This window comes from Talpa europaea, assembly GCF_964194135.1.
Source record: "Talpa europaea genome assembly, chromosome: 11".
NCBI lineage: Eukaryota > Metazoa > Chordata > Mammalia > Eulipotyphla > Talpidae > Talpa > Talpa europaea.
Window position 1 is genome coordinate 19357735 of NC_140078.1, and position 21906 is coordinate 19379640.

Below are 21906 nucleotides of genomic sequence, written 5' to 3' on the forward strand. Positions count from 1 at the left end.
CAGAACCCAAATCATGGAATCCAAGATTGACTATCAGCAGAGGAGGTGCCAGAGGGAATCTGAAAACCAACGAAATTGGTGGGTGGAAAAGACTCTGCCTTCATTCACTGTATATTCGCTAGTTCTACCAAACACCAGATGCTGACGTTTCTAAAGTTCCTTTAAAAGGCCCCCCAGCAGGTGATTTTCTGGTTTTGCTCACATGCCTCCATTGACAGAGAGTTCACTGCTGTGTCATAGGAAGCTGAGGCAGCTAATCTGGATGAGCCTGATAGCTCCCAAAGCTTGGTTCCCGTATCATCCAAAGTAAATGTGAGTGGGACAGTTCAACCAACATCCTCGTTCTGTTGGTCTTGGACCATCCTTTGAAGAGTTGATCTCCAACTCTCCAAAGAAGGGGGGTTTTGGCTGCTATAATGCCAACTTCCTCCATTGCCTCCTTTCAATGTACAGCTTTAAAGTGAATAGTGTGGTAAGTAATAGCTGTTGTCAGTTTCTGCATGGGGAAACAGACCCAGAACTGTCAGTGAAGAGATCGGAAACAGTTCATAACAGAGCCTCCAGCCCCAGCCTTCTGTGTCCAGACCTTTGATCATTCCCTCAACTAGTTCTGTCCCTGGATAAAACAGGAGGAAACTCCTTTGATCTCTCTGATCCTCTGTCACTCCCACTGTCTGAAGTCTCTGTTTTGCCATCTAGCTGAAGTGGAAGCTCAGGGCAGTCTGGAAGCCTCCTAAATATCCCCAATGTGAAGAAGCCATGTTTGTACCAATCCGGTAAGAAACCAGAGCACATTTCCATTCCTGAGTTGGCCTTTAGGGTCATTATAAATACATCATTCATTCATTTATAAAATTTCAATGAAGTGTCTACTATATGCCAGGTACTAGGGAAACAGCCTGAACAACACAGACTCTGCCTTCCTGGAGCTGATACAAACATGAACTAGGAAATAAGCATTTAGTCTGTCACATTCCCAAGAGTGGTGGGTACTGTGATGAAATTAAATAGAAAGAAGTGAGAGTGATTGGGTGGGAGCAGGAAGAAAGGCATGAAATCGAGAGACGAGGCAATCAGAGTTACCCTAAAGGGTAAGGCAGGGCTTTTCCAAGACCCTGGGAAAAGTGCTTCAGAGGCAGGAGGCTGAGCCTATGCAAAAGCCAGAAGCAGGAATGAGTTTTCCTTTTTGAATCAGGGGCTCAGTTCCAGGAGACATCTTTACAAGGAAGATATTTAGTGGAGAAAAGGAAGGCGTTTTCTGCAAAAGAAGATGTTCATTTTATATGTATTTATTTATTTGCAACTATTCTGTGCTAAATAATTCTGCTCAAGAGTTCACCATTTCGGCCCTCTCAATAAAGGACACTTGCCACTCTCTTCATGCTTGTTTCCCTTCGTACTATTCATTACTGTCTCTCTACTATATTACTGGTTTCTTTTCCATCTCTCCTGCTATATAGACTGTAGTCCTCATGAAGGCAAGGACTTTACCTTATTTCCTGTTTTCTCCCAGATGTCAGGATTACAAAGATGAATCACAAAGGGCCCCTGACCTCAAGAACCCCCAACCCAATAAGGGATAAAACACATATAGAGGCAATTTTACATGCAGTAAGGTGCTCTGGTTTATGTTCTGTGGAAGCAGAGAGACGAGACTCAACTGCCAGAGGATCTCCAGGAAGACTTCCCAGAGAAGGCAGGATTTAAATGGGGTGTTGAGGCATGATTAAGAATTTCTTTGCATGAAAAGCAATCAAAAGTAGAGGCTACAATATATGCACCTGCACAGGGCAGTGGGAACTGATGCTCTGGACAATGGGGAGAGGCTCTGGGTATCAGACCCTAGGGGACATGGGGGATGTATCCTCCACTGAGAGGTGTAGTAGCTATGCACAGGCTTTCTGGGGGAAGGGTGCATATGTGGGTTGAGTCACAGAGAAAGTACTGTCTAAGATAAGTGACATAAGAATCTGAGTGGCCGACATAAGAATCAGTTATGGTATTGACCATAACTGAACCTAGTCCTTGAGTTGATTTGCTTAGGTACATAATACTTTAAACCAATACTGTCCAATAGATAAAAATATGAAACACATAATTTTGAGTTTTCTAGTAATTGCATTTTAATTTTTTATTATTTTTATGACCTTGAATGCCCTTTCCAACTTATCTTTAAAAATGACCAGGCTAAAATGCCTAAGACACTATGCTATGTGCTTTATAGCTTCATGGTGACTCGGGCCATTCATATTTACAAATCTAAGCCAAAATATGGTAAGACATTTGCTTGAGATTTCACGACTTGTAAGTGGTAGCCATTCCCAACCTAACTTCTTAACAGCCATGCTGTTTAATAAGCTAAAATATATCCCCTTGCATCTCCAAACATGGTCTTGGCTTTGTTCAGTTACAATCTATTTGGGGCATGGATAAGGAAGGGGGTAACTTTGAAGGTGAAAGGTCAAAGTCCCTGAAGATACCAGTTTCCTGCCCCCACCTATCATGACTACAACCCATGTTGGAGGGAAACAATATCTGCTAGGTCAGGAAATGGCAAACACATCATTCCAGTTTGCACTAATGAAATATTTTACACTCTTTTGCACTAAATCTTTGATATCTGATGTGTATTTTACACTTCCAGCACACTTCAATTTGGGCTGGGTGCATTCCAGGAGTTCAGTAACCATGTGTGGCTAGTAGCTGCCACACTGGAAAGTGTAGCTCTAACTAAGCTAATTTGCTACCAGGTGCAACATTTTGAAAGGCCTAGAGCATTTCACTTTATCACCACCAATTCATCTTTGCTGCCATCTCTTGCAGAAGTCCCAACCTATGCCCCTGTATCATATTCATCCATAGGCATATTTGGTTCAGCCTAGAAAACATCTTTTAAATGCAAATGAATTGCCAATATTAAAAGTAAGAAATACGTCTTTTGATCAACGAGGCATCTTCCAATATTTTGCATGCTGTGTCATTAAGTAGACCAAGGTGAGGAGAAAGGTGCATCTCAGTTGATGAAAGGAAGTCCAGGGAACCGTGAGAAACTGTAACCCAAGTACAGGCTGGGGATGGGTGTCCAGACAGGTATATGGTTCAGCACCATGGAGAGTGGAAATCAGCACCCACGTGATGGGTGTCTGGAGGGGAAAGGCTGTTCTGGTTTACTGCCTCCTTAGGAAGGACATGAAGTTGATTAATATCTGATTATCTCACACAGAATCAGGTCCTGCTTGCTGGTCTCCTCCCTGGAATGTTTTCCACTCCTCCAGTCACCACCTATATAATGTTCCTGTTGATTATTCTGCTGCTGCCTGGAATTTCATTCCCATTCTGGATCCAAAAGATTCTCTTCTTGGGCCTCCCCTGGTGGCACAGCAGTTGAGAGCTGGGCTGAGAGGCTGCCCACAGTCTCTGCAGCGCCGGTTCGTTCCCTGGCGGCCAGTGAGGGTCCCACCAAAAAAAAAAAAAAAAAAAAAAAAAAAAAAGATTCTCTTCTTTGTATGGAGGCTGTTTCCTTGTACATTCTCACCCGAATTCATGTACTGATTCCCCATAATGCTCCTAAAATAAAAGTTGTGCAGCTCTAAACTGTGAATTGTTCTGTTTTCATAGCACCATGTGGGTGAGGGTAACAATTGCCAGAGATGGTAGTGGGTCTGCTTATGATGACAAAACTTAGGAAAGTAGAAGAAGATGTCTGGGTCAATTTAGCCCTTATATCAGAAAAAATCTGAATACTTTAGACAGAGTTTTTCCAAAGCCAAGGAGCAAGTCTTCCTGTCTTTTCTGAGATGTTTTCTGTACTGATTCTATGATCTTAAGTAGCTCCTTCCTCTTGGCCACAGTCCCTTCATTGTGAAATGAATGTTGGTTTCACCCTCTAAACGCCCTCAGATAAGAGCAGTTTACAAAGCTGTGACTTAAAGACTTTCCAGCAGATTGACCCCCCCTAGATTATTCAGGAGAATTTCCCTTACATAAGATCATCTTATCAGATTTTAGTTACATCTGACAACTCTTTTCAAAGTATCACATAGATTAGCATCTGATTAAATTACTAGGCACTATGGTGTATCCAGGTTGACCCACAAAGAGGAAAAAACCCATCACTATACTTATCCCCTCCCTATGTAACGCTACTGTTCACTATGAGTCAACACAGCCTCTGGACCCTGGGATGTGTTACTACCCTGGGAAATGTTTTCTCCTCATATAGCAAGTTATAGGGACCACCAGAATCAGCTTGGTAGTGCTTCTCAGCATACTTCCATAGTTTTCCTTGGGGCTTGTCAATAGTTTTGCTCTCTATTATATTGTCTGAAAAAATCTCAATCCTCTTAATATCACAGAACATCACCATGTCTAATACAGTGTTAACATTATGTTGATTAGTTCTGATGAGCAGGAACCAGGCAGTATTTAAATGCATTAATGAAATATACATGAGTAAGAAAGTGAGTCAAAATCTTACTTTGGTGATGTTTCTGGGAATAAGGTGGTGTGGAACATGTTAGCATAGCCCTTTCAAAGTTGAAAACAAGTTGCCTTGCCTTTGCAATGTCTATTCATACAAAAAGCTATAAAAGTTTCATGGGTCATTTTAATTTTCTAGGGCAATGTATGCCACAGTTAAAACCCTTGTTTTGATGCATTTACTGAGCAAATTCTTAGGGCACCAGTTTTGAGTAAGTATCAACAAGAAAAGACTCCCCAGCAAGCAGTGCAAGCTTCTTGGTCATTTTGTCCTGATAACCTAGGCAGAAGCAGTTATACCTTTAAAGTTGTGCTGTGAGTACATGCTGGAAGTTGCATGGATGCCCTGGCAAGTTCTAATTAGAGAAACACAGCCGAAACTTCAAGGACTCTGGGGGGTAAAAACCCTATCCCATTCTGCAATTAACTTTTTTTTTTAAGATTTATTTATTTACTTATTTATACATGCACTGGGTACAGTCAGAAGCGCAGGAGGGTGAGAGAATTCACCAGAGCCAGAGCGGGGAGCAGAGCAGGCAGAAGGACCGAAGTACACTGCTGAGGGGAGCAGCGGGCGGCAGGAGAGGTCTGCGCGCCATGTGGGACCCTCCTCCAGTGGCCGGGGAGCAGCCGGGGATCAAACTGGCACTGCAGAGGCTGGGGGCCACTTCACAACCCAGTGCTCAACTGCTTCGCCATCAGGGAGGCCCAGTTAACTTTTGACTATTCAAAACAGTTCCCATCTTGCTAGTGAGTCTTGATGAAGACTAAATATCTTACCAGGGGCATTAAATAACATGCAACCTAAGATGGCCCTCATGGACCAGGTGTGATCTGCCTTATCAAGTCTTAATATTGGAGCTGCCCCGCCATCAGCCTTCATCAGTAGGAAATAGCATGTAAGAGATGGAGGCTGAACAGTCCTGAAGTCACAGTGATTTGCATCTTTCAAAGAGTTCATTCCTTATATCTAAGTTGCAGAATTTTTTGGCAATAAAGTTATCCACAATGTCATGAAATCTGTAATGCTGCTACCTTTTTATTCCTGGTAGTTTGTGTTCTCATTCTCTCTCTCTCTCTCTCTCTCTCTCTCTCTCTCTCTCTCTATATATATATATATATATATATATATATATATATATGATTAGAGTTTAATCAATTTTATTAATCTTCTAAAAGAACCAGTTTTTGATTTTGTTGATTTCCTCTATCATTTTGCCTTTTTTATTTCATTGACTTCTACTCTTATAGTACGTCCTTCCTTTGGGTAGAGCTGAATCTTTTTCTAGTTTTTAACAAAGGATGCTGAAGTCCAATGTGCATTTTAAAGGAGAATTCAAGCACATCCCTACCCCCACCTCACCGCTCCCCATGCCCCCACAATTCCCCACTGACCTTCAAGGCAGGTGTGGGTCTGAATGGCTGCTCGCTGGGCATACCCTGCCTTGCTCCTTTCTCCTGAAACCCTCTGCTCTGCAGGCCCCCGGGCTGCTGGGCCAGTGCTGCCCCCTAGTGGTTCTGGTGAGACCTGCAGGCGTCACTCCCCGTGGTGGAGCAAGTGCGGCCTCCACTAACAAGAAAGGCTCACAGAACTCACAGTGAAGGACAGGGTTGCAATGAAATTTGCCTGAAGACAAGAGAGCGCCTCCTAGAGCCTAGCAGCCTGGTGTGAATCCTGGCTCACATGAACCAGCTGCATGTCCTTGTGCAAATGACCCCAACCTTCTGTGTCTCAAGCTTCGCGTCTGTGACAACAGGCAATAACAGCATGGAAGGATGAGTCAAGTGACTTCACGAGAGTCAGAGCAGAGGTTGCCCGGGTTGAGGCCGCAAGGAGTCTGCTGTCATTATTCCCCCGCCTCTCCTTGGAGGGCATGTAGGGGGCAGGGGGTGGCATTGTGGAGCAGCATGGGTGTGCGGTGGGAGGCTGATGGGAAATGAGTGGTAGCTGCTCATTTCCCTCCTGTGGGTCTGGCCGCCTGCACCCTGCGCTAGCTGGGTGACTCTGGAGATTTTACTCAACCCCTCTGCCCTTCTCAAAGGGAGACCTTGTGGCAGAACCTCCCTCAAAGGACTGTGTGGAGGATTAGATAAGTGATTGCCAGTAACGCACGTAGGCCACTCCAGCACGCAGCAGGGAGCAATAAATGCAAGTGCATTTCATCATTCTTACCCCGGCTCACTGATCCTCATGCCCCATGTGTGACAGAATCGGCTGGAAATGCCAATTTTTCCACTTTTCCTTCCTCCTTTCCATGTTACCCCAGAAACCAGAAGACGCAACAGTCCACTTGGAAAGGAAACTTACTCCCCCACAGTTCTCCTTTTTAAAGGAATGGCCTTTGTGTTAAGATTCCAGTCTCTAGTCCTCTATGACTGCTAAAAAATACATGAAAGAAACGAATGTCTAAATCAATCATGAATTTCACCCCTTAGAAGAGTGGTTCTCAGTGGACGAGCTAGCCCCCTGCATCACCTCCCTAGGGGGATGGTCCCAAATGCAGTCTCCTGGTACCCCAGGCCCTACTGAATCTGATGCAGGAATCTTCATTGTATGCCTCACCCACTCAGCAGCTCCCTGGAGTTTGGGGATCTCCACCTTTGGCTGAGGGTCTGGAGCTGCCTTTGAGCCCATGGAGAGAGAGGAAGGGGCCGCCTGAAGGTCATCAGGTCATTGGAGGGTGTTTGTGAGCAAAAGCCTGCTTGGCCCTGGGATCAGCCAAGCTCCTGCCTCCTCACTTTGCAGCATTAGCTGTGAGCTGGGGCCCGCTAGGCCTCTACTGAGGCACAATGGCCCCCAATTCCTATAGGGAAGATGCAGCCACACACGCCTTCCTTCCTTGCTCCAACCCATTGAGTCCTTTCCTGCCGCAGGGCCTTTGCCCTGTGGGTCCCTCTGCCAGGCACTCCCTTCCGCTAGCTGCACCCCAGGCTTATTCCACCCTCTCCTCTGGGACTCAGATGAAGTGTCACCTCCTTTGAGAAACCCTCTCTCCCCACAAGTAGGCTCTCTGCTGTGCTCAACACAACTTGTCATTATTTCTCCTATTAGTTTGTCTTGTTCGGGTTGTCCCCAGACTACGATCTACTGGAGAAGCCAAGTGTCTGCTATCACCTAGAGCCTGGCTGACACTGAATTGTGGCTGAATGGATAAATAAATGTCTAGTCATTTCAAACTCCTCAAAAGCCAGTTACCCAGGAGAGCAGGGGGGTGTCCCTGTCCGCGGGCATGCTGCAGAGGATGTGCAAAACCTGGTGCTGTAAGCGTCGTGTACTAACGAGGTGCCATTTTCTTTATTTCTTTAAAGCTATACCCAAGTTTTGGCCACATTTTCAAAATACCTCTACCCCAGCCCCTCCCCATCTCCTTCCTCCCCCTACCCCATCACCCCCCAACCCGACCCAAAGGGAAAGCTTGTTCTAAGGGAAATTATTTGAGATGGGACAGGACATTGCTGCAGTGTGAGGTTTAGCTGTTCAGCAGCTCTTCGCAAAGCTGCAGTGGGGCAGTGCCTGCGGGGATGGCGGTGTGCAAGGCTGCTCGAGCTCTGCAGGCTCTGGGCTTCTTGGGGTCCTGGTCCCCGCAGGTGTGGTATGAGGGTGGGGTGAGATCACACACAGAGCAGGCTTGGCACCATGAATGAGGCCCAACAAATAAATGTCAGGACCCCACCCTTGCAGGTGTTGCTTTACGGAGGCGCATTCCTCATCCTCCCTCGCCTGCTCCTGGAGCCCCTGGGAGGGCGGGGCAGCACCAGCTAACTTAAGCCTTTTCCCTTAAATGTCAGCTCAAGCGCCACCTCCCCAGGGAGATCTTTCCTGCGGTTCCCTGTGCTCCTGTTGTCCAGGCCTCCCTTCACTGTGCCCCTTCCAGGTGGCTCCCATCTCCCTGTCACTGGGGGCTGGGGGGCACACTCGTGTTCATGACAGGGAGAGTAGAAGACGGTCTGCCTCCCTATGGGCACGTGAGCTCGGTGAAGAGCCTGCTGGTCACTCTGGCACAAGCCAGGGCTTAAGGACTGCAGCTGCCCACCGTCGGGTCTGACATCTACCCACCCCCTCCAGGCTCTGAACCAGACCCCAGGCAGAATTCTGCCTGTGACAGGTGCCAAGCAGCACAGCTGTCCTTCAGGAAAGTGCTCGCTAGGATGGCACGCTTACAAGGGTGTAATCTGCTGTCCCCGGCAGCTTCTCTGGGTCCTTCGTACCTGACATCACTCGCTCGGCCAGTTGCCATGGTTTGCAGGCAAGGAAGTTGTGGCTGGGGAGGAGAGACTGAGGATGGCAGTACCATAGTTACATGGTTTCCGAGCACACCTCTCACTCCCTTTCATCTTCACTACAACCTGAGCTCAGCACTGTCCTCAGCCTCCTTGTACAGATCTGGAAACTGAGTCTGCTGAGGAGGAGAGGCAGGATTTGCACTCGTCTGTGTGGCTCAAGTTTCGTGCTTCTCACCACTTTAGGATTCTGCATCAAGCTGGCTCCGGGGCTCTTCCAGCAGAGCCTTCCTGCTCCCTCGTCAGGCACCAGGATCCAAAAGTCTACACCCTCCGCCTCATCATTTCTTTAGACTCAGTGGCCCTGAGAACCACAGCCTGTGATGGCTCAGGACCGGGGCCCGCCCCACCCCAGGTGCAGCCCTCCAAGGGCCAAGGACAACCAGGCCCACTCTCCAATTTTCTTGACACAAAAATAACAAAATACCAACTGGTTACACAAGACCAGGAAGACCAGAAGAATATATTTCAGAGTAATTGATATTGTACAAACATCCCCAAGTGGGGCATGAACCCTGAGAAATGGCCCCAGATAGGAGAAGACTTCACCCTGAACTAAGGCTTTCAGGGCGATCTCTTAAGAAACCAGACCCAAGGGCCCCGAGATGACCCCAGGGATTCTATCAAAATGACGCGCCCTGCAAACCCCTGCAGCCTAGAGGGCTGTAAGAAAGGCTTTCATTGTCTTCGAGTTCAACAGCAGCTGAATTTTGAGGCTCAGCTCCCCACTCTCAGGCCTGCGTGGCTGTAGGGGAGAGGGCGAGGGACATGTGGTAGGAGGAGAGGTCAGCAAGAACTCCAGGAGGCCCCTCAGGGCCCAGAGGCTTGCTCAGAGTTTGCAGGACAAACTGAAAGGTCTGACTTAGGTGTTAAAGTGATAGCTCAGGCTGCTGCCTAGAAAAGACTGCAGGCGGTAATGGGAGAAACCAGGCAGAAGGCGTCGCAAGCATGCAGACCCGGGTCATGGCTGCTCAGGATGAGTCTTAAGACGAGGTCAGATTCTACAAGTGTTCACATGATTTCCTGACAGAAGGCAGTGAGAGGCGAGAAAGAGGAGCCAAGGGTGACTTCAGGGCAGGGTTGGGGCTGCCTGGTGGTTGTGGTGCCATTTCTTGAGATGCTGAGGGCAAAAAGATTTGAACCGAATGCCCCAAACCCAGAGCAACAAGGCAAAGCCAATGCTTTGGCTTCAAGGTTCTCTGTCCCCTTCCTGTAAATCTTGTCCACAAGCCAGTCAGCTAGCCAGCCGATCATTCACTCATTCGTGTGTATCATTTAACAAACACCATCAGTAAACCACGTGGTAAACACAGAGGGGGGTGGGTACATGAGGATTAGTTAGACCTACCCCTGCCCTCCTGAAACATAGTCTGGTGGAAGATTCAGAGACAGTCATCCTCACTCATTCATGTATTCATTCGTCACTTAGCAGCTCAACAATTCATTAGCACTTCATTTCTGGCAAGCAAGCATCGCGGTAATCATTGAGCATGCCCTTGCCAAAGAGGAAGTCCTAGTCTACTCTGAGAGCCTCGGTGAGCCATCTTCATTCATTCATTCATTGAAGGGCCACCAACATCCAACCTGAGCAAGGTCTGGGAAAGGACTTCTGCTGGATGACTCAACAGTGGATTCCACCAAGCGTCTCCAAGCAACAAGGCTTCCGTCTAGCACCCTGGACTCCCTGCGGGGTTCCACCCGCTACCCTCACTATGTGAACCAACCCGGGTGGCAGCAGCCCCAGCCCAACACGACACCTCCCCACAACATGCTGGGGGCTAGTTCTGGTGTCACATCCCACAGAAAACCATGAGCCCATCCACTTAGGCAGTCGTCCTTGCTGCCATCCAACCAGGCACCTTCTGACCCTCCTGGACATCCACAGGTCCCAGAACCCAAGATGCAGCCCCTCTGGGGGCTCCTGGTCCTCTTTAGCTTGCTGCTCTTGCCTTCGGCACTGCATAAACAGCCCTGGTCTGACCAGGATGACATCGCCACACAAAGCAAATCTACCCTGGCAATAGGTAAGCTAAGCCCACGCTCTGTCACGGAGACCGTGGGAACGGTGCCACCTGGACCCTTGCTTGGGAGGCCACTGGTCAATCTTTTCTTTCTTTGTCCTTAGGTATGGAAAATTGAGGTTGAGTTGTTCCTGTGCCAACTCATACTACAGCGTGGTGATCATGGCAGCCCCTCTTGTTTTAGTTCGTGTTACTTCCCCTTTACCTCTTGTGTGAACTCTATTTCCCTCTCCCTTGGCAGGCACTGCGGGGTGTTTACTCTAGATCTTCAAATATCTTTGCAAAACACGCAGAGATTTTGTTGCAAGCAGTGGGGTTCTCTACTAAATGGTGCATAGATCAGATAATGACATCAGGCATTTGCGAAATCAGCCTTATTTGAGACTAGATTGGCAAAGATTGGAGATAAACTCAAATCTGCCTCCTGGATACGCATGGAAATGAGGTTATACAGGTTTTGGGGACCAGGGTTGGGATCAAAGGAGTTAAATGTTATTGACTGAGAAGAGGGTGGGGGACAAAGAACTATGGACTTGGCTGAGTGGAGTTCATTGGCCAGTCACAGGCATTTCATACATGAAGAAGGAAGAGGCCTTTCTACAGATAACAAGAGTTTTGAATTCCTGTGAGTGTGCCCCTGCCTCTGGGTACCCCCTCCTCCTCTGTGTTCTCAGTGTCCAGCTAGCCTTTCTGAGCAGTTCGAGGTTGTTTGTTTCTACTTGTTCAGCTGCGACAGATAAACTGTCTATAAATATGCCTCAAAAAGATAAGGTTTTATTCTTTTCTTTCTTGTACTTTGCAGTCTGAGACCAATTTAACCACTTAGACTTGGCTTTAATCCCTCCCTAAGGACTGTGCATTCCTCAGTCTTGCAAGATTTGGGGGCAATGACCACGCGGGACAAACTTTAACATTTTTTTACAATGTAGAGATTGAGTTATTCAATTATTTTCTATCATCAGATTTCAGTCCTGAGAATAGAGTTGTCCAATTACGTAGTGTGTCCAGTTTCTGGAGGGAGTCCTCTAAGTGGGTCCCAAAGTTAGCTTTCTACTGTGCAAGCAATAGGAGGCATTTCTATGCAAACCAAAGATAAACAAAGGTTAAAAATGGAAGCAAACCACAAATCCACTTGGGCTGAGGGCTGTCCATGGAGGAGATTTGTAGATGTCAACCTCGAAGCATCTTCAGATGACAGTCTCCTGGGCTGTGACCTGTGTCCCATATGTTAGTCTGAGCTCTAGACTCTAAATGCTCCACTGTGGAACCATCAGCCAGAAGAGCTCCTTTTAGCAGCTACTGCCTGAAGACCCTCTGCAGGTGTGTCCCCTCCGCCCTCCAAAGCATCATTTCAAAGATGAAGCATGTGGATTATTTTTTGGGGGGTGATGTGAACTACTAGCCAGAGTGGGAGTACCAGCTTATAATCCAGGCCTCCTGCCTCCACCCCCACCATTTCCAGGACATTGTGCAGTGTCACTGGCCCTCTGTCCATTTCCAGTTATTGCCCAGGGCCTCGTGAAGCACAATGTGGAGTGCCGAATCCAGAACCTCCGCCTCCTGGACAGTCTGAAAGCCCTTGGCCAGATGGCCCCAGGCATCGTGGGCTGGCTGATTAGCAACATGAAACTCCAGCAGCAGCAGGAAGGCAGGTGAGTACCTGAAGCTCCTCCCTGGACCTGGGACTCTATAAAGTGGTGGGTCAGGACACTGGTGGAGAGGGAAGGAAGGGAGAATAAAGAAAGGATAGAAAGGCCAGCAATGAATAAATGAGGGCGCAATATTAAGGATCAGGGGAGAGCCGGGTGTTTAAATTGAAGGTTTGGGAGTAAAAGTATGTGCATTTTATTCCAAGAGCAGTGGAAAATGTTGAATGTTAAGAGAATGTTAGGGCCCCTCTGGCTATTCCTTGGGGATTAGTTTGTAGAGGGGCCAAGATCCTGGCAAGGAACCCACAGAGAAACTAGACACTCTCCAGGCAAGAGGTGATGATGACAGTAACAGGTGATGGGAGTGGCCAAACTCAGGCTAAGTTTCACAAGCAGAGCCAGCACAGTTCATTAGCGGGTTGAATGTGAGATGAGGGATGGAGAGTGGTCAAAGATTGCTCATGGGGTTTGTTTCTGGGCAGCTGATGGTGGGCTGTCCATTGAGGGTGGGTGTTGGTCTGGAATAGACTCAGCGTCTGGTCTACAGTTGGCTGTGGGCCATACAGACCAGTTGTGTGAAACTAGAAGGACCCCTGCGACAGCTCGCAGCCCGGGGCTCCTGCAGGTGGCACTTGTCCTCAGAGCACCAGTAAAACCCCCATTGCCAGGTCCTTTTTCTGGATGGTCCAATCCCGTTTGTCAGTCCCAGGCCTTGGCGTCTGAGGCCCCTCACCCTTGCTAGGCCTCTGTTCCTCCCTTTCTAGCACCAACATCACCAACGTTCACCTGGACTATGGCAGGATCCAGATGTGCTTGCAAGAGGAGTGGTTCTCAGCAAACATCTCACATGACTTTGACATTGAATTGAGACTGTGAGTCGTACAGAAGCTGGGTCTGAGAGGAGCGGTTCCTCCTTACTGGGAACCTGCAAACTGAGGGTGGGGGAGGATTTGACAGCAGATTTTTCTGAATCCTGGCTTCCAAACTCACTTGCTGTGTGACCTTGAGCAAGACACAAGTTTTGTGTCTGAACGGTGATTTCTTTAGCTTAAGTACGGAGGGTGGTCATTTGTCAGTGGAGACTGACCTTCTGCTCATTTACACTTACATGAGTTCATTATCTAGGGTCTAATTTTTAAAAAGAGAATCCCTTTATTTCATCACCCTTCCTGTCTTTTGTCCTTTAACATCCACTACCCCCAAGAGAAGGGAGTTCCGGGTTAACTGATAAAGTTAACAGAGATTAACTCTCAACTTTTGAATTTTCAAAGCTTCCCAATCTACTTAAAGGATAATCAGAGGCAACTGTGGCTAATGGCAGTTTTCTCCTCAGTCTCGGGTCATAGCATTTGGTGTGCAGACAACGAGACCCCCAGGCTGGTGTGTTAAGTAGATTCAGAGTGGGGATGGCGCCCACCCTCATGGAGAGCCATTCTTCATGTTGACTGCTCTACCCCCGTCTACTCTTTGCTGCCTTTTCTCCTTCCCCCCTCCTCTCTCCTGCCCACAGGCCCTTCAATAACAAGATCACCAAGATGCATGTGTGCATGATGCTCGTTGCGGAGTTCTGGCTGGACAAAGACGTGTTTGGCCGAAGGAATCTGGTGATAGGCAAATGCTCCATGGAGCCCAGCAGTGTCCACACAACAATCCTGACTGTGTAAGGTCCCAGCTCCACCTCCCCAGGACTGGGCTCCCTCCTGACCAGGAGGACATGCCACAAACAGACCTCACCTTTTCCTTAGGATATACTCCTCTTCCTACCAGGTGGGAGCCCCGAGCTGACCTTGCCAGCCTCCCAGAAACTGGGCTCTTCCTCCTGACTCCCCATGTCCCTTCTGCACAATCTCTGACCTCCCAGAAGCCCTTGCTTCCGCTCTTTCACAACCAATGTCCCTGCATCGTCCACTTCCTGGGACCTCCTCCAACATACCATGGCTCAGACCTCAACTTTTTCATTCTACTCGCCCCCTGCAGCAGAAGTAGCTTTCTGGCACAGAAATCTGGTCACATCTCCAGCTCCTGCTCCAAACTTTCCTGTGGGTCTCACCTTCCTGTGGTTCTCCAATACCCTCTGAACCTCCTGGGTGTCAGGGCCCTTCTGGAGCTTACCTTGCCCAATGCTGCAGCCCTTGCCCTCTAGTCTTTCTGGAAGACCTACCCCTCCATCAACCCGTTGTGCATTTTCACACCACCATGCCTTTACACGTGCCGACCCTTCACCTGGAGTGCCCTTCCTTCTTTAAAGTCTTCCTCATCACACATGCATTCAACAAATATTTTCTGAGAACCTGCTATGTGCCAGGTACGACATGCTTGATGCTAGGGATACAGTAATGAAAACAATAGAAATAAATGAGTATCTACACACTGGCTGACCAAGTCTGTCAACCTCAGCAGACGCTGAGTCCTTTTATTGAGGGCAAGATATGTGTTTGATTTTGCTTTGGAATTCCAGAACACCAAAAGCAACTAAATCCTCAGCAAATGTCCATTCATTTATTCATAGCTGTTCACTGAATGCTTGGATCATGCCAGACATTCCTGGAGTGGACAGTGCAAAGGAGAGACTGGACCCTGGAGCTCTACTCACCTGGTTATAGTCTAAGCAACATAGCAAAGCACATCACCTGTCTGAGCTGCCTCTGTCCGAGTTGTCACTGACAGTGATGTCTTGTTAGGGCTGGTGAGGACTGAGTGACTGTGTAGTCGTGCTCAGTACAAGGCACTCAGCATTAGTGTGATCTGTATTTATCTGTTCTGTTCTATCTACCTCTTTCTAGTGATATTCCTCCAAAGATAAAACATTTTCTCCGCCACCTTAGAGAAAATCTGGATAAAGTCATCCCGCACCTTATAGAAAGTCAAGTAAGTTGGAGAAAAACATTTTTGTCTTAGGCGTCCTTGAGTCTGAGGGTCAGGGCACATATAACAAGGAGCTTCTAACCTTGGGCTTTCAAACCTGAAAGATCTCAACCCAAGTTGGGATCTTTGCCATCTGCTGGTCCGACTTTGCCATCTGCTGGTCCTGTGTCCTCGGACAAGTGATGTAGCCTCCCTGAGCCCCAGCTTCTGCATCAGTCCTGTGGGAACCGCTAAAGTCCCCATCCCTAGAGTTGTCTTGGGATTTAAGGAGACAAAGCGAGGAAGCGCTATGCATGGTACTTAACATGTAGCTGGACCTCGGTACGAGGAAGCCACTCTTGCCATGATTCCGGAAATCCAGCAGAGTCTAAGCTTCTGGCCACAAGCCCTCCCTCTTGCCTTGCCCAGTCCCTGGTCTGATCCTTCGCTCTGTGCTCGTGGCCCAGGTGTGTCCTTTGATCAACGAAATCCTCAGGCAACTGGATGTGAAACTGCTGAAGAGCCTCATGGGTGAGTGTGTCTGTCTATCCAGAGAGGATGGGGACTGGCAAGTGGCTAGTAGAGGTGCCCCTTCTGGGGCCCCAGTGAGGCTGCTGGGGCATCTGGACATACTGTGCCCTGACCCTGAAACTACCTGCAGCTGTAGCCCTGTCTCCTACCACCCATCCCTGATCATTTGGGCACACAGAGCTTTTTCTCTTCTACACATGCACAAATCTCTTTCCTACCCCAGGAAACTTCCTACCCTTATGGAACACTTAGAGGTGACTATATTATGGCAACCATTACTGTCCATGAGAGAGCTGGACAGCAGTGGGCCAACCTACCCAGCAGGCTGTGTCCACCCAGTCCCAAACCCCCAGGTTACTAGAGATTGCAACTTCAGCACCCACTCCAGTAGCAGTGCTGGCCTCTCCCCTCCCTGCCCTTGCAGACATCAGTCTAGTGACTGGAAGCACGTAAGACAAGAAGCACATGGCTAGGTACCATTTAGAAAGAGTTTGAACACAAATGCTCCCGGCGCTGGCCCTTGGTCTACAGAGATGATGACAAGCTCCGTGTGTGGATCTGGGGGTGAAGGGGCCGGCACACTGGTGACTGATGCTGCCTCTCCTCCCTACAGAACAGGCTGCTGCTCATGACCTCGACCAGCTGTGAGTCCAGTCAACTCGCCACACACCAGGCTTAAGCATCCTTTAGCTGCTGACTGATGATCAGAAGAAAATTCGACATCAGGGAGCCCTAAGTCTCCCTTAGAGTGGGGCATCCGCTGCCTTGAAACCATGGGCCCTGTGGACATCCAGCCCTCTCTCAAAATAAATTCTCTGTCTGAAGTATGCAGAGGTCCCCAGCTTGGTTCTGAGGTTTGGGTTTCTGCGTCAGACCTGATGTTGGTCTGTCCTAAGACTAAATTGACCTGGAATTGCTCTTTGGCCCTGAAATATCAAGCACCCTTTCTTTTCCTGGATTTGGCAGCCAGATACCCATGCATGGATTTGCTCACCCATGCAGGGAGGATCCTATTGAAACTTCCCATGCCCTTCATTCCCTCAACTCTTATTTACTGAGCACCTACTATATGCCAAGCACTCTGATGGGCTCCAAGGGAGTGTAAAGAAAGGGTAAGAGGAAAAGCACAAACACTGGTGCTGAACAGATCTGAGTTTAAGTTCAATTCAACCCAACGAGATGGCCCATAAGGCTAAAGATCATGTAACTCAGGGTGAGCACTGGCACACCCCAGTGCAGGGCTGGCGTGCAGGGTGCACTCCCAGGAGTCAGTGAATATTGGCCTTATGACTCATCAGCTGCGATGGGGACATGGTACTTTACCTTTTGGTTTTCTTCACCTACAAAATGGGGACAGACATCTTGTAGGCTATGGAGCACTGGAAGGAAGGATATGGAGCCACTGGTGGAAGGAGATTGTAGCACCATTTTATAAAACTGGATGGCTGCATCTTCTTAAGTGCCACATATGCCTGCCTGTGACCCAGCCATCTCTCCCTGCCCCCAGGGCATGTTCAACAGAAACACGTGCACACGGGGCCCCACAATACGTGCACAGGATTGCTCACAGCAGGATTGTCCTAACAGCCCCAAGGCAAAAACGCCCTAGATGGCCATCAAAGAATGGACACACAAAATGAATGGGTAGCTCTCACGTGAGTTGATAGCCCAGTGAAATACTTGACAGTGATGAGAACGGAAAACAGCCTGCAACCGCTCGGGACCACAAGGTGGACCTCAGACACACAGACAACCAGCGCACGCATTGCAGCCCCAGCAAAACTAACACTTGCAGTTCGAGGTCAAGATAGTAGTTACCCTGGGAAGAGGTAACTGGGAGGGCCTGGAGGAGTAAGGCGTGCTTCTGGAGAACTGGAGATATTCTGTTTTTTTATCTGGGGGCTGGTCATAGGGAATATACAGTGTGTGACAAGAACTGAACTATAATGCACATTTCTTTAACATTTTTTTTAAAGAATATCATGAAGGGTGCTTGCAGGAGTACAGGAAAAAACATTTGCAGTATGTTTAGCAGGTGCTCGGTGCATGGGAACTACTTATTAAAAGTCATTTAATTCATTGTTAATTTTTCACTTAATGGCCAGCCAATTCTTAAATGTTGATTCCTGCCCTCCTTCACCTGAGTGTAGGGAAAGCATACTGAGAAATTAAGGAGAAATACACGCATTGATAATAGTAGTAATGGGGTCTCCCTGGTGGTGCAAGGGGTTGAGCGTCAGCACTATGAAGCTGTCTGCAGCTACTGCAGCACAAGTTTGATCCCCAGCCAGGGAGGTGACCCACATGGAGCAGCAGACCTCTCCTGTCTCACCCGTTGCTCCCCTCAGCAGTGTATTTCAGTCAATCTGCCTGTTCTGCTCCCCGCTCTGTCTCTGGTGAATCCTCTCACCCCTAGCACCTCTGGCCTGTGCCCCGGTTCTTGTATGCATAAATAAATAAATCTTTTAAAAAATAATAGTAGTAATACACGTATTAGTAATAGTAATACACATATCAGAAATAATAATACTCACACACTAGTAATAGTAGCAATACTCACACTTATTAGTAATAGTGGTAGTACTTGTACATATTAATAACGTAGCCCACACATGTTAAGCACTTAGATGCATGAAGCTTGGGCCAAAGTGCTTACATTCAGCACCGTGTCAAATCCTCACAGCAAATCTCCCATTTTTTGCCTGAGACCACAGAGACACGGGAAGAAAGTCACTCGCCAGGTCTCACAGTGAGGAAGTGACTGAGTTGACTGCACTCAGGCCGCCTCTAGAACCCACGCTCTTGACCGCTGTGAACCGGCCCCAGCCTTCCCTCGTCCTATCCAGTGCCGTGCCCCCCACCAGCCAACACACGCTGAGGAGAAGTGATGAAACATGCATCCGGCTGGACTGACAAACACAAACAAGGAAGTGTCGACAGCTCAGAGATGAGATCAGGGCGCGAGAGCCTCCTGTTTCCATCTTTCAATGCAGACTCCCTAATCCGAAATGCTTCACCGGGATTTACAACCCTACACCTTTGCCCATGTCCACACAGATGAATCCCCTTCGCAGCCCTGGGTTTGTGGGGGTTTCCTACTCCTGATACAAAGAACAAACATGTGAGGGCTGGGCCCCATTCTCCAGCTAGACTGCCTGGTGCCTGGGTACGGCAGCTCCTCCTGGCCTTCCTCCTGACCCCTCTTGGCCGCTCAGGGGCCTCCCTCCTCAAGCCTCTTGGGTTTCTTACATTCTGTTTTATTCTTTTCATTTTAAGGTTCACAGAGCCTGGGCTCATGGTATTTACTCCTGGGAGAGTTTGTTGAACAATAGAGCTGTGTTGTGACACGAAGGTGAGGGGCTGGGGTAATTTAAGCAGAAATTTACCCCAACTTCTCAGAAGCTTGGTCCAGCCCTGCCCGTGGTGCCTTGTGACAACCATGCCCTCTCCTGGCAGAGTCCTGACTGCCTGGGACTGGGCTGTGAGTGACGTTTGCTGTCCTGTTTAACCCGGGAGGTGCGTGCAGTCCACTCCGTGGTATAAGTGAGGAGACCGTGGCTGGAAAGGAGCACCTCAGGGCCCCCGTGGCATTGTCAGTGGTGGCATAAAGCTCTAGTGTAGCATAAAATGTTATTCTTACTAGTTTTCTATGTAGGTGGGAAGATTACTCTCCAAGCTAGGTGCCCTAAGCAGATTCTACTTAAGAAAATATATTTTCTATATTTGCCCTCTACCCTTCAACAAACCCCTGGGGTTTTCAGGCCCACCTGCTGACCCCCCTAAAACTCAGTCCCCAACCTGACCTTGCTCCCAGGGGGCAGAACCAGCACCTCACTTCAAAATTCTGGAGAAAAAAGCCCCTTGGTTAATCAGCACTGTCCTTTCAAAGTGGATGCCTTGATTCACAAAAGGGGGCCAGAAAGTTCCCCAAACACAACCGCAGTGTGATGTGTTGGAAGCAAAGGCCACCACTGACAGATTCCAGAAACACATTGGGAGGGCTTTGACATCACCAGTGTGGAAACCACTGTCTTCAGTTGTGGGCAGCAGCTTGTCCTTCCATGCTTGCTGAGGCCCTTCAGACCTGCAGGGCCAGTGGAACAGCAGCACTTGGGGCTTCAAGGAAGAGCAGCTTCAACAGAAACAGCAAGAAGGTTTTTGAATTTCCAAAGCAGTAGTGATGGAACAGAGCAGGGGCTGCTCAAATGTGTGGGGGAAGCAAGGTGTGACCCTAAAAGAATAGCACAAAGGTGTGACTCTAAAAGAAGAGCACAATGGAATTGCTCTGTATCTGGACTAGTCTGGTGGTTCCATAAAACTATGCATGTGTTAAAATCATAGAACTGTACCCAAAAAGCCAATCTGACTATTAGTAAATTTTTTTCAGCCTGGGCTTTTCAACTTCAACTCTGGACATAAGAGACATCAAGAACTGCACATACATAATGAGATGAAGAAAGGTTTCTTAGCCCCAGACTAGAAAATTCCCCATGCTATGGCTGGTGGAGTGTGAGTGTCCAAAGGGAATAGAAGAGAACATAGTTCTAGGGGGTTCTGAGCAGTGCCCCATGCCCTTGCTACTCCCCAGGCAAACCTTGGCATGGGACCCAGGCAAACCTTGGCGGACAAAGGAAACCCCATGTATGCAGGATTCAAGAAGAGAGGTGTCTGTGCCCATGCCCCCTTCCAGAGCCAGGAGATGTGACAAGACCCCAGGGAGAGATGGTTAGTTGGAGGATCTAGGTGGATTCAGACAGATGAAGTGGGCAGCACCTCCCCACCCCCAGTCAACCCCTACCCCAGGGCCTGCCTGATGCTCACAGAATTGGAAAACAGCACAAGGACTCTGGGTGTTTAACAAGGGAGTAGAAAATAAATGCTAAATCCAAAATGACCTTTCAGACAAGAGGGAGGCACAGTCAGCATCAATTTGGGTGGGGGGGGCAGATGGAGGGGACTGTCCCTGCATCTCTAATCAAAAGCAGGATCAGGGTATCTCCTTCACCTATCTTGGCACAGTTTAAGCCCCAGAACAGAATTAAAATGCAAGGGAAAAGTCGGGGGAAAAAATCCAAGGGAAAAGTTCTCTTACCCAGCAAAATGGCATTGGAGATGGTAATTAAATATAGACGTTTGAAAGAAAAATCTGTGGACACGGGAAGTGATGGCCTGCGATTCACACCAGCTCCCTGGCATTATCCCCACAGATCTGTGAGGCAGATTTTATCCTCCCACTTTACAGATTAAGAAAACTGGAGTTCAAGGGGTGGGGGTGACTTGCCTGAGGTCACAGGATCAGACCTGCCCCAACATCCCCTTCCTGCCATGGTTCTACTGCCTCACCATGGTCCCAGAAGTGAGCAGCCTCTGATGTCTGAGGGACAATACTGCCCACTCCTCATAAAGCTGAGGCTCAAATACTCGATAGATGTGCATTCCTCCGCTCTCCACTTGGCTTAGGTTTCACAGGGCAAAGGCCGCTCTCACAGATGAAGACCCGACCTCACCATGTTCACATCTGTGCAATAAACTCCAGAGTCCCTAGTGATGGGCACAAAGGCCCATGGCTTCATGTGGGGAAGGGAAGAAGGAAGGGTAGAGGCAGAGACCACTGGATGCCACCAGATGTCTCAGGCCTGGGAGGATAGAAAAGTGAAATTTCACAGGAGTGTAAATTCACGGAGGTGGGAAAACAAAGTGGCCAGGGAGCGTGCAGAAGGGGTCTTCATTGTCAGCAGTGATTTAGAGAAGGGAGCAAGTATGAGCACCTAGTCCTGTGAGCACCACCAAGCCTCAGTTTTCCCCTTGTAAAATGGGGGTACCAGTGCCACCCCACACAAATGTGAGGATTCATGCAATGATGTGGATGAAAGGCAGAGTCTGGACACTTGTCCCTGGTGGGCCTCAGTGTCCTTGTCTGCACAGGAGAAGCAGCAAACCCTCTCCCCAGGAGGTGGTGAGAATGAATAGCCTCCCACACACACACATGACTGCCATGCAATGGAGACTCAGAAGATGAGAAACACCCACTTCAGAACTGAAGGACACCCTGATGTAGGGAAATCAGGCAGCTTGATTTTTTTTTTTTTTTGGTCACTTTG

At 48.4% G+C, this 21906-nt stretch overlaps 1 protein-coding gene across 1 annotated transcript; it reads left to right on the plus strand.

The window, feature by feature from the left end:
- Positions 1–10566: 10566 nt before the first annotated feature.
- BPIFA3 (BPI fold containing family A member 3) lies at positions 10567–16484 on the plus strand (the record flags this gene model as incomplete). Its single annotated transcript, XM_084246661.1, has 7 exons — positions 10567–10784; positions 12283–12433; positions 13195–13302; positions 13941–14090; positions 15214–15298; positions 15742–15879; positions 16419–16484. Exons 1-7 carry the CDS (start codon positions 10661–10663, stop codon positions 16482–16484), a joined length of 822 nt encoding a protein of 273 aa, XP_084102787.1. The 5' UTR covers positions 10567–10660.
- Positions 16485–21906: the final 5422 nt, after the last annotated feature.